General features: G+C 32.1%; 1 protein-coding gene across 1 annotated transcript in view; it reads left to right on the top strand.

The window, feature by feature from the left end:
* The first annotated feature begins 1,240 nt into the window (after positions 1 to 1,240).
* The window catches only part of LOC132560091 (low-density lipoprotein receptor-like), a 54,164-nt gene continuing 39,877 nt past the window's right edge, over positions 1,241 to 15,527 (top strand). Inside the window, exon 1 of the mRNA XM_060224746.1 lies at positions 1,241 to 1,445. Within this exon, the coding sequence (XP_060080729.1) occupies positions 1,241 to 1,445 (205 nt within the window). The remainder of the gene's footprint in view (positions 1,446 to 15,527) is intronic.

Raw genomic sequence — 15,527 nt, 5'->3', positions numbered from 1 at the left:
TCAATAAAAGTACATTAAGGAGGAAAATATATGACATTTCACAACAAAACGGAAAATACCTAGATAAAAGTTTCGTTAGGCAAGTACATTAACATGCATTGTATTTCAATACTTTCAATATTGAAGTTTAGGTTTACACAACATTGATATTGTTGTGGTGGTTCAATAGCATTATTTCATGGTGTTTTTTTTTTTTTTTTTTTGCCATTTCGCCTTTTCTAACGTTTCTAACGCAAAAACCGCCGCTCGTTATAACAACGCATAAACGCGAAAAGACGAAAACGCGACAATCGTTACGCGAACATGAGAGTTTTTTTCAAGTACAAAACGACGCCTTTTTGTGCTCATTTTGTCGCCTTTCCGCGTTTTCATTTAGAAAATGAAAGGCAAAAACCCGCCGCCACCATATCATTTTCTAATATTGTTTCACTTGTTTATTTATACTTAAACAAAGTTGTCTAGGAACAGCCAGTGTTATTTTGTGGCGAGGTCTACTTGGAGTAGCTGGTGGCCAGCTCAAAGAACAACATACGGCAGGCTCGTCGCATTTCACCAAGATTAAAATTATTAGGATAAAGTGTCTTGCCCTAGGATTCAAAACTGAAAATCGTAATTATCGTGGCTTACTCTAACACATTTGGCCCTTTTGATAGCATAGTCATGTACATGTATTCTTTACACTGAAATCACTCAATATTGAAAATTATGAAATGTGATCTCTGACATTTGGTCTACTTTTTATTTTTCTCATCATTTTCTAGGATTTAACAGCTTTGGTTATTTTGTATCACAGACAATCCTAGAAATTCTACATTTTGTAATACTAATGCATCTGCTTGTACTTGTTATTCTAAATTTGTACTGAAAAGTGTCATTCACTTGTGAGTTTTTAGTACAAACTTCCTGCAAACTAAACTATATTACATGATATTGTTTTTTTTTCCCAAATAAGCTCATCAGTTGTAGCGTTACAATGATGTGTATGTATAATGGATTGAATATGAGAACTACTGACAGAAATGAAATATACAGGAACTTCCGGGAACTCGGTTACTCTTCCTTTTGAGTGACCGATCACAACTTCCGGTTTGAATATTATAACCATAGTGACCCAACAAAGGTATGACCTTCTGGAATCTTGCCAATATTTATTTCACTGACCTAGATTTCTGCTGGCCGTCACTATGGAGGCAGTTCATCTGCCATCGTCAGCATTAACACAGAAGAAGAAATTGTAAACATGAATAAGCTCCTTTTCGTTGTGTTGTTTTCCTTTTTCGTGGTGTTTATCGGTGCCCAATACTGGAACCCGTACACTTATGGGGGAAACTATTCGCCATATAATTATTACGGTGGCGGAAGTGGCTTTGGTTATGGGTACGGTGACAGTTTAGGTCCTTACAACAGAAACCAACAAGACGATAACAAATACTTATACTACGGATGTAAGTACATTATAAATACTGACCGCTCGTGCAAAATGGACACTATCAATCCATTTAGATAGTCATTGACTATCCTTTCAAAAATCAGAATTGTTCAACAAGATTTCGTGTAATGGAAATAATCTCATAAAAATGTCTGCATGATTTTATGGAAAGCTATCAATATTTGTCTTTATATTTTGAACTGTCGGTAACCTTGATATATAATTTTCTTTTCATCACATATAGTCGTATCTTTAAAATAATAATTTAAGAAAAATTATTTTGAAATGAGGAATTATAGGGAATTTGAAGATGAAGAAATTATATTATGTATAATTATAATATTTTTTCATATGGAAATCAACATTATGTATTAACTTAATTTTTTTCAGTCTTATTCCTGTTTGCTCTCTGGGCCCTCAACATTTCAACCTTCACAGGCTGATTACTTGTAAATCACCATCGACTTCCGGACCGACATATTGGAAGGTCAATATCACTCTACATGTGTCACATCATCAACATTATCAAATATCACTCTACATGTGTCACATCATCAATCATTATCACAATATCACTCTACATGTGTCACATCATGTCATCATCACTCTACATGTGTCACACATTTATCACAATATCACTCTACATGTGTCATTATCATCATCACTCTACATGTGTCACATCATCAACATTATCATCTACATGTGTCACATCATCAACATTATCACAATACCAGTCATCATTCTGCATGGTGTCACATCATCAACATTATCACAATATCACTCTACATGTGTCACATCATCAACATTATCACAATATCACTCTACATGTGTCACATCATCAACATTATCACAATATCACTCTACATGTGTCACATCATCAACATTATCACAATATCACTCTACATGTATCACATTATCACAATATCACTCTACATGTGTCACATCATCAACATTATCACAATATCACTCTACATGTGTCACATCATCAACATTATCACAATATCACTCTACATGTGTCACATCATCAACATTATCACAATATCTCTCTACATGTGTCACATCATCAACATTATCACAATATCACTCTACATGTGTCACATCATCAACAATATCACAATATCACTCTACATGTATCACATTATCACAATATCACTCTACATGTGTCACATCAGCAACATTATCACAATATCACACTACATGTGTCACATCATCAACATTATCACAATATCACACTACATGTGTAACATCATCAACATTATCACAATATCACTCTACATGTGTCACATCATCAACATTATCACAATATCACTCTACATGTGTCACATCATCAACATTATCACAATATCACTCTACATGTGTCACATCATCAACATTATCACAATATCACTCTACATGTGTCACATCATCAACATTATCACAATATCACTCTACATGTGTCACATCATCAACATTATCACAATATCAGTATCACTCTACATGTGTCACATCATCAACATTATCACAATATCGCTCTACATGTGTCACATCATCAACAATATCTCAATATCACTCTGCATGTGTCACATCACCAACATTATCACAATATCACTCTACATGTGTCACATCATCTACATTATCACTCTACATGTGTCACATCATCAACATTATCACAATATCACTCTACATGTGTCACATCATCAACATTATCATAATATCACTCTGCAGGTGTCACATCATCTACATTATCACAATATCAGTATCACTCTACATGTGTCACATCATCAACATTATCACAATATCACTCTACATGTGTCACATCATCAACATTATCACAATATCACTCTACATGTGTCACATCATCAACATTATCACAATATCACTCTACATGTGTCACATCATAAACATTATCACTCTACATGTGTCACATCATCTACATTATCACAATATCACTCTACATGTGTCACATCATCAACATTATCACAATATCACTCTACATGTGTCACATCATCAACATTATCACAATATCACTCTACATGTGTCACATCTTCAACATTATCACAATATCACTCTACATGTGTCACATCATCACACATATCACTCTACATGTGTCACATCACACAATATCACTCTACATGTGTCACATCATCAACATTATCACAATATCATATCACATCATCAACATCTACATCTGTGTGTCACATCATCAACATTATCACAATATCACTCTACATGTGTCACATCATCAACATTATCACAATATCACACTACATGTGTCACATCATCAACATTATCACAATATCACTCTACATGTGTCACATCATCAACATTATCACAATATCACTCTACATGTATCACATTATCACAATATCACTCTACATGTGTCACATCATCAACATTATCACAATACACATGTGTCATCATCACTCTACATGTGTCACATCATCAACATTATCACAATATCACTCTACATGTGTCACATCATCAACATTATCACAATATCACTCATCAACATTATCACAATATCACTATCACATCATCAACATCACACATGTGTCACATCATCAACATTATCACAATATCACTCTACATGTGTCACATCATCATCATTATCACAATATCACTCTACATGTATAAAATTATCACAATATCACTCTAAATGTGTCACATCATCAACATTATCACATTATCATTATCACTCTACATGTGTCACATCATCATCATTATCACAATATCACTCTACATGTGTCACATCATCAACATTATCACTCTACATGTGTCACATCATCAACATTATCACAATATCAGTATCACTCTACATGTGTCACATCATCAACATTATCATAATATCACTCTACATGTGTCACATCATCAACATTATCACAATATCACTCTACATGTGTCACATCATCAACATTATCACAATATCACTCTACATGTGTCACATCATCAACATTATCACAATATCACTCTAAATGTGTCACATCATCAACATTATCACAATATCATTATCACTCTACATGTGTCACATCATCAACATTATCACAATATCACTCTACATGTGTCACATCATCAACATTATCACATTATCACTCTACATGTGTCACATCATCAACATTATCACAATATCACTCTGCATGTCTCACATCATCAACATTATCACAATATCACTCTACATGTGTCACATCATCAACATTATCACAATATCACTCTACATGTATCACATTATCACAATATCACTCTACATGTGTCACATCATCAACATTATCACAATATCACTCTACATGTGTCACATCATCAACATTATCACAATATCACTCTACATGTGTCACATCATCAACATTATCACAATATCACTCTACATGTGTCACATCATCAACATTATCACAATATCACTCTACATGTATCACATTATCACAATATCACTCTACATGTGTCACATCATCAACATTATCACAATATCACTCTACATGTGTCACATCATCAACATTATCACAATATCACTCAACATGTGTCACATCATCAACATTATCACAATACCAGTATCACTCTACATGTGTCACATCATCAACATTATCACAATATCACTCTACATGTGTCACATCATCAACATTATCACAATATCACTCTACATGTGTCACATCATCAACATTATCACTCTACATGTGTCACATCATCAACATTATCATACTATCACTCTACATGTGTCACATCATCAACATTATCACAATATCACTCTACATGTGTCACATCATCACATATCACACACATGTATCACATCACAATATCACAATATCACTCTACATGTGTCACATCATCAACATTATCACACATGTGTTATCACAATCATCACAATATCACTCTACATGTGTCACATCATCAACATTATCACAATATCACTCTACATGTGTCACTACATGTGTCACATCATCAACATTATCACAATATCATGTGTCACATCATCACATTATCATCACTCTACATTATCACATAATATCACTCTACATGTGTCACATCATCTACATTATCACAATATCACTCTACATGTGTCACATCATCTACATTATCACAATATCACTCTACATGTGTCACATCATCTACATTATCACAATATCAGTATCACTCTACATGTGTCAAATCATCAACATTATCACAATATCACTCTACATGTGTCACATCATCAACATTATCACAATATCACTCTACATGTGTCACATCATCAACATTATCACTCTACATGTGTCACATCATCAACATTATCACAATATCACTCTACATGTGTCACATCATCAACATTATCACAATATCACTCTACATGTGTCACATCATCAACATTATCACAATATCACTCTACATGTGTCACATCATCAACATTATCACAATATCACTCTTCATGTGTCACATTATCACAATATCACTCTACATGTGTCACATCATCAACATTATCACTCTACATGTGTCACATCATCAACATTATCACAATATCACACTACATGTGTCACATCATCAATATTATCACTCTACATGTGTCACATCATCAACATTATCACAATATCACTCTACATGTGTCACATCATCAACATTATCACAATATCACTCTACATGTATCACATCATCTACATTATCATAATATCACAATATCACTCTACATGTGTCACATCATCAATATTATCACAATATCAGTCTACATGTATCACATCATCAATATTATCACAATATCAGTCTACATGTGTCACATCATCAACATTATCACAATATCACTCTACATGTGTCACATCATCAACATTATCACAATATCACTCTACATGTGTCATATCATCAACATTATCACAATACCAGTATCACTCTACATGTGTCACATCATCAACATTATCACAATACCAGTATCACTCTACATGTGTCACATCATCAACATTATCACAATATCACAACATCACAATACATGTGTCACATCATCAACATTATCACAATATCACTCTACATGTGTCACATCATCAACATTATCACAATATCACTCTACATGTGTCACATCATCAACATTATCACAATATCACTCTGCATGTGTCACATCATCAACATTATCACAATATCACTCTACATGTATAACATTATCACAATATCACTCTACATGTATCACATCATCAACATTATCAGAATAATACTCTGCATGTGTCACATCATCAACATTATCACTCTACATGTGTCACATCATCAACATTATCACAATATCACTCTACATGTGTCACATCATCAACATTATCACAATATCACACTACATGTGTCACATCATCAACATTATCACAATATCACACTACATGTGTCACATCATCAACATTATCACAATATCACACTACATGTGTCACATCATCAACATTATCACATTATCACTCTACATGTGTCACATCATCAACATTATCACAATATCACTCTACATGTGTCACATCATCAACATTATCACAATATCACTCTACATGTGTCACATCATCAACATTATCACAATATCATGTGTCACATCATCAACATTATCACAATATCACTCTACATGTGTCACATCATCAACATTATCACAATATCACTCTACATGTGTCACATCATCAACATTATCACAATATCACTCTACATGTGTCACATCATCAACATTATCACAATATCACTCTACATGTGTCACATCATCAACATTATCACAATATCACTCTACATGTGTCACATCATCAACATTATCACAATACCAGTATCACTCTACATGTGTCACATCATCAACATTATCACAATATCACTCTGTGTCACATGTCAATATCACACTACATGTGTCACATCATCAACATTATCACAATATCACTCTACATGTGTCACATCATCAACATTATCACAATACCAGTATCATTCTACATGGTTCACATCATCAACTTTATCACAATATCACTCTACATGTGTCACATCATCAACATTATCACAATATCACTCTACATGTATCACATCATCAACATTATCACAATATCAGTCTACATGTGTCACACAAAATCAACAATAGATAAATCACAATATCACTCTACATGTGTCACATCATCAACATTATCACAATATCACTCTGCATGTTTCACATCCTCAACATTATCACTCTGCATGTGTCATATTATCAACATTATCACAATATCACTCTACATGTATCACATCATCAATATTATCACAATATCAGTCTACATGTATCACATCATCAATATTATCACAATATCACTCTTCATGTGTCACATTATCACAATATCACTCTACATCTGTCACATCATCAACATTATCACATTATCACTCTACATGTGTCACATCATCAACATTATCACAATATCATCAACATTATCACAATATCACTCTACATGTGTCACATCATCAACATTATCATACTATCACTCTACATGTGTCACATCATCAACATTATCACAATATCACATTACATGTGTCACATCATCTACATTATCACAATATCGCTCTACATGTGTCACATCATCAACAATATCACAATATCACTCTGCATGTGTCACATCATCAACATTATCATAATATCACTCTACATGTATCACATCATCAACAATATCACAATATCACTCTACATGTGTCACATCATCAATATTATCACTCTACATGTGTCACATCATCAACATTATCACAATATCACACTACATTATCACAATATCACACTCACATGTGTCACATCATCAACATTATCACAATATCACATCATCAACATTATCACAATATCACATGTGTCACATCATCAACATTATCACAATATCACATGTGTCATCATCAACATTATCACAATATCACTCTACATGTGTCACATCATCATGTGTCACATCATCATTATCACAATATCACTCTACATGTGTCACATCATCAACATTATCACAATATCACATCTACATGTGTCACATCATCACATTATCACAATATCACAATATCATGTGTCACATCATCAACATTATCACAATATCACAATATCACACAATCTACATGTGTCACATCATCAACATTATCACAATATCACTCTACATGTGTCACATCATCAACATTATCACAATATCACTCTACATGTGTCACATCATCAACATTATCACAATATCACTCTACATGTGTCACATCATCAACATTATCACAATATCACTCTACATGTGTCACATCATCAACATTATCACAATATCACTCTACATGTGTCACATCATCAACATTATCACAATATCACTCTGCATGTTTCACATCATCAACATTATCACTCTGCATGTGTCATATCATCAACATTATCACAATATCACTCTACATGTATCACTTTATCACAATATCACTCTAAATGTATCAAATCATCAACATTATCACAATATCACATCATCTACATTATCACAATATCACATGTGTCACATCATCAACATTATGTGTCACATCATCAACATTATCACAATATCACTCTACATGTGTCACATCATCAACATTATCACAATATCACTCTACATGTGTCACATCATCAACATTATCACAATATCACTCTACATGTGTCACATCATCAACATTATCACAATATCACTCTACATGTGTCACATCATCAACATTATCACAATATCACTCTACATGTGTCACATCATCAACATTATCACAATATCACTCTACATGTGTCACATCATCAACATTATCACAATACCAACATGTGTCACATCATCAACATTATCACAATATCACTCTACATGTGTCACATCATCAACATTATCACAATATCACTCTACATGTGTCACATCATCAACATTATCACAATATCACTCTACATGTGTCACATCATCAACATTATCACAATATCACTCTACATGTGTCACATCATCAACATTATCACAATATCACTCTACATTTGTCACATCATCAACATTATCATACTATCACTCTACATGTGTCACATCATCAACATTATCACAATATCACTCTACATTTGTCACATCATCAACATTACCACAATATCATCATATCATATGTATCATCACATATCATTGTCACAATATAATATCACACTACATGTGTCACATCATCAATATTATCACTCTACATGTGTCACATCATCAACATTATCACTCTACATGTGTCACATCATCAACATTATCACAATATCACACTACATGTGTCACATCATCAACATTATCACAATATCACACTACATGTGTCACATCATCAACATTATCACAATATCACACTACATGTGTCACATCATCAACATTATCACAATATCACTGTGTCACATCACAACTTATGATCACTCTATTCTTACATTACGAAAGTGTCACATGGGGGCGAAACAATGAGACAATCGGCAAAGCCTCGTGTCTTTTCTTAATTTGAAAATTAACTAACTTGAGCTAGATAATGATGATAACCAACTGCCACTCGTTGTAGAACCTCTATTAACATAATTTCTCTGTTATCAGTGTAATAACACATTACATAATTTCTCTATTATCAGTGTAATAACACATATTACATAATTTCTCTATTATCAGTGTAATAACACATATTACATAATTTCTCTGTTATCAGTGTAATAACACATATTACATAATTTCTCTGTTATCAGTGTAATAACACATATTACATAATTTCTCTGTTATCAGTGTAATAACACATATTGCATAATTTCTCTGTTATCAGTGTAATGACACATATTACATAATTTCTGTTATCAGTGTAATAACACATATTACATAATTTCTCTGTTATCAGTGTAAAAACACATATTACATAATTTCTCTGTTATCAGTGTAATAACACATATTACATAATTTCTCTGTTATCAGTGTAATAACACACATAACATAATTTCTGTTATCAGTGTAATAACACATATTACATAATTTCTCTTTTATCAGTGTAATAACACATATTACATAATTTCTCTGTTATCAGTGTAAAAACACATATTACATAATTTCTCTGTTATCAGTGTAATAACACACATTACATAATCTCTGTTATCAGTGTAATAACACATATTACATAATTTCTGTTATCAGTGTAATAACACATATTACATAATCTCTGTTATCAGTGTAATAACACATATTACATAATTTCTCTGTTATCAGTGTAATAACAAAAATTACAGAATTTCTCTGTTGTCAGTGTAATAACACATATTACATAATTTCTGTTATCAGTGTAATAACACACATAACATAATTTCTGTTATCAGTGTAATAACACATATTACATAATTTCTGTTATCAGTGTAATAACACATATTACATAATCTCTGTTATCAGTGTAATAACACATATAACATAATTTCTCTGTTATCAGTGTAATAAGACATATTACATAATTTCTCTGTTACATATTACATAATTTCTCTGTTATCAGTGTAATAACAAAAATTACATAATTTCTCTGTTATCAGTGTAATAACACATATTACATAATTTCTCTGTTATCAGTGTAATAACACATATTACATAATTTCTCTGTTATCAGTGTAATAACACATATTACATAATTTCTGTTATCAGTGTAATAACACATATTACATAATTTCTGTTATCAGTGTAATAACACATATTACATAATTTCTGTTATCAGTGTAATAACACATATTACATCATTTCTCTATTATCAGTGTAATAACACATATTACATAATTTCTCTGTTATCAGTGTAATAACACATATTACATAATTTCTGTTATCAGTGTAATAACACATATTACATAATTTCTGTTATCAGTGTAATAACACATATTACATCATTTCTCTATTATCAGTGTAATAACACATATTACATAATTTCTCTGTTATCAGTGTAATAACACATATTACATAATTTCTGTTATCAGTGGAATAACACACATAACATAATTTCTGTTATCAGTGTAATAACACATATTACATAATTTCTGTTGTCAGTGTAATAACACATATTACATAATTTCTCTGTTATCAGTGTAATAACACATATTACATAATTTCTCTGTTATCAGTGTAATAACACATATTACATAATTTCTGTTATCAGTGGAATAACACACATAACATAATTTCTGTTATCAGTGTAATAACACATATTACATAATTTCTGTTATCAGTGGAATAACACACATAACATAATTTCTGTTATCAGTGGAATAACACACATAACATAATTTCTGTTATCAGTGTAATAACACATATTACATAATTTCTCTGTTATCAGTGTAATAACACATATTACATAATTTCTGTTATCAGTGGAATAACACACATAACATAATTTCTGTTATCAGTGTAATAACACATATTACATAATTTCTGTTATCAGTGTAATAACACATATTACATCATTTCTCTGTTATCAGTGTAATAACACATATTACATAATTTCTCCGTTATCAGTGTAAAATACATATTACTTGATTTCTCTGATATCAATGTGATAACACATATTACATAATTTCTGTTATCAGTGTAATAACACATATTACATAATTTCTCTGTTATCAGTGTAATAACACATATTACATAATTTCTGTTATCAGTGTAATAACACATATTACATAATTTCTGTTATCAGTGTAATAACACATATTACATAATTTCTGTTATCAGTGTAATAACACATATTACATAATTTCTTTGTTATCAGTGTGATAACACCCATTACATGATTTCTCTGTTATCAGTGTAATAACACCCATTATATATCTACCCTGTTATCAGTGTAATAACACCCATTATATATCTACCCTGTTATCAGTGTAATAACACATATTACATAATTTCTCTGTTATCAGTGTAATATTATTAACACGGAGACTCCTGAAAAAGTACAAGGAGAATAAGACCAGGTGTTCCGGAAGAGTACAGTCTTCTGCTTCATCGACAACAACCGCCATGTAATTAAACATTATTAAATCAAAGTAATCAATGCCACGTTCTCAAATGTGAACAAGGTATCTAGATGTGTCGTCATTCAAACAAATTTAAGACAACGAATACTACGGACGGAAAATATGTTTGTATAGAGATCTTTCTGAGCCGTATTTTTTTCTAATTGTGACACGGATAAATACTTGGACATACATGCCTGATGCCTAATTTGATTGAATACTATTGTTTTATGACTACCAGAGTACTTTCAACACAAAGGATTCTCCAAGTTACACACAAGTAAATAGACTCTAGTAGATCGAAATTTTAAACTGCATCATGCAGCTGCTTCGTTCTTTTAGTACTCATCAGTAATGCTCACTCCAAATTTTGAAACCTTAGAGAAAAAATGTGATAGAAAGATTGGTAGGGGCATTAATTTCAAAATCCAATTAATTGCGTAATTTCCATAAGATGATGGCCTGATAGATATCTCGTGTACTGAAAATGTCACATAGATATCTCAGGTACTGATAATGTCACATAAATATCTCAGGAACTGATAATGTCACATAGATATCTCAGGTACTGATAATGTCACATAGATATATCAGGTACTGATAATGTCACATAGATATCTCAGGTACTGATAATGTCACATAAATATCTCAGGTACTGATAATGTCACATAGATATATCAGGTACTGATAATGTCACATAGATATCTCAGGTACTGATAATGTCACATAGATATATCAGGTACTGATAATGTCACATAGATATATCAGGTACTGATAATGTCACATAAATATCTCAGGTACTGATAATGTCACATAGATATCTCAGGAACTGATAACGTCACATAGATATCTCAGGTACTGATAATGTCACATAAATATCTCAGGTACTGATAATGTCACATAGATATCTCAGGTACTTATAACGTCACATAGATATCTCAGATACTGATAATGTCACATAAATATCTCAGGTACTGATAATGTCACACAGATATCTCAGGTACTGATAATGTCACATAGATATCTCAGGTACTGATAATGTCACATAAATATCTCAGGTACTGATAATGTCACATAGATATCTCAGGTACTGATAATGTCACATAGATATCTCAGGTACTTATAACGTCACATAGATATCTCAGATACTGATAATGTCACATAAATATCTCAGATACTGATAATGTCACATAAATATCTCAGGTACTGATAATGTCACACAGATATCTCAGGTACTGATAATGTCACATAGATATCTCAGGTACTTATAACGTCACATAGATATCTCAGATACTGATAATGTCACATAAATATCTCAGATACTGATAATGTCACATAAATATCTCAGGTACAGTCACATACTCAGGTATAAATGTCACATAAATATCTCAGTCACATAGATACTGATAATGTCACATAAATATCTCAGGTACTGGAACTAAATGTCACATAGATATCTCAGGTACTGATAATGTCACATAGATATATCATAATGTCACATAGTATCTGATAAATGTCACATAAATATCTCAGGTACTGATAATGTCACATAGATATCTCATGTACTGATAATGTCACACAGATATCTCAGGTACTGAAAATATCATATAATTATCATCTCAGGTGGGATAACATAACATCTATAATATTGATTATAACATATCATTGTTAACAGTTTGGTATCTTTATTATAGATGTGTATACAGTCGAATCGCATTATCTCGAAGTCGGCGGAATCGTGGGCAAACCTCGATTTAGCCGAGCATTCGATTTAAGTGAGTTCGAATGTTTAGTGTGAAATTTGGCCTGGACAGACGGAATACTTCCAATTAAATCTTCCTCTAGTCAGATGAGTTCGAGATAACGAGTTTCGACTGTATGTGAAAATAAAATCTTAAACCACAATTTCCGTCCTGTTTTCAGAAACACGTGAAAAAATGTGATAGAAGTAAAAAGACATCAAAACATTTAAATAATGAATTAAAGAACAACAATTTAATATCTAACAATACTCCGAGTTTTCTATCGTTTCCCTTGTGTTTGATATAGGGTAAGTAATATTGAATCTTTAGATCTATTTCTGTATATCTGTTTTCTGATCATTGATTTTAATCCTTTCCACTTTTGGTGTTGAACGATGCCGTTGACTATGAACACAAAACTTGGTCGTGTTTAATATTTTTTTTTTTTTTTTTTTTTTGACTGAAGAAAAACTGAGAAAAACTGAAAGAATGATCAGCGATAAAAGTACAAAATGTTCCTCGTGTTCAAGTTCTATTTCCGGAAGTACAAACTAATCTATCGACAAATACACTGACGTTTCCGGTTTGACCAGCTTCAATCCATCATTGATTTTGGTTGATGTTGTCAACGATATACTGGTCAAACGCTTGATTGACTCGCGGCCAAACGTAGCGTGACTGGACTGAGGTCAGATAACTTGTGATGGTTACTTTCTAGGTTGAGTGAATAGTTTGACCGGAAAAGACAGATGTCCTCCATGAATAAAGAGTACAACAACTGACTTTGGTGGCCAACATTTCTAAAATTTAAAACTAGTTCTGGTGACGAGTTTTGACAAATATATTCCAGAATGTAATTCAAAGGCAGGATACTGTATGTTGCTGCAACAGGCGTTAAAATTGAGCAGGACATTACCCAATGTTTACAGAATATTTGCATAACAAACAAATAGCATTGTAAAAATGTTCAATTCCTTCTGTTATCCAACTTCCGGGCAAATATGACCTTCACACTTTCTAAACGATCTTCATATATTTTAAGACTACAGTTTTTAGAAAGAAAATACACGAGCAAAACTAGAAGAAATGTCTTCTTTCAAAAGAGCACAGTGGATTCCTAGAAGTTAACTTTTAAGTGTGTACGAGTGTATGATTTAATAATATTCATGAAGTTAGTCCTAAATTAAGTAATTAAATGTTTCAATTAGTTATGGTGTCTAGTGTATGAAAGAATGTCAGGAGATGATGATGATGATGATGATGATGATGATGATGATGGCTATCGAAGTCGAAATGTAACATCGTATTTCAGTTTATGTACGAGAGTGTATTCTGAAATCTTATCGTCACAAAGTCCCTAAAACTGGGGATATTTATCCTTCAAATAGTGGAACTTTTTGATATTTTCTTTCGATCTTTCTGCTGTTAACAATTTGCAATACTTATATATCCGGCATCGAATCACACCTTGTTTAATTGGACAAATTAATTTGTATTTGAA

This window comes from Ylistrum balloti, unplaced genomic scaffold (genome assembly GCF_031769215.1).
Source record: "Ylistrum balloti isolate Yb309-2 unplaced genomic scaffold, AGI_CSIRO_Ybal_v1 Utg371012, whole genome shotgun sequence".
NCBI classification, from domain to species: Eukaryota; Metazoa; Mollusca; class Bivalvia; order Pectinida; family Pectinidae; genus Ylistrum; species Ylistrum balloti.
This window is presented reverse-complemented; position numbering and strand designations above follow the sequence as displayed.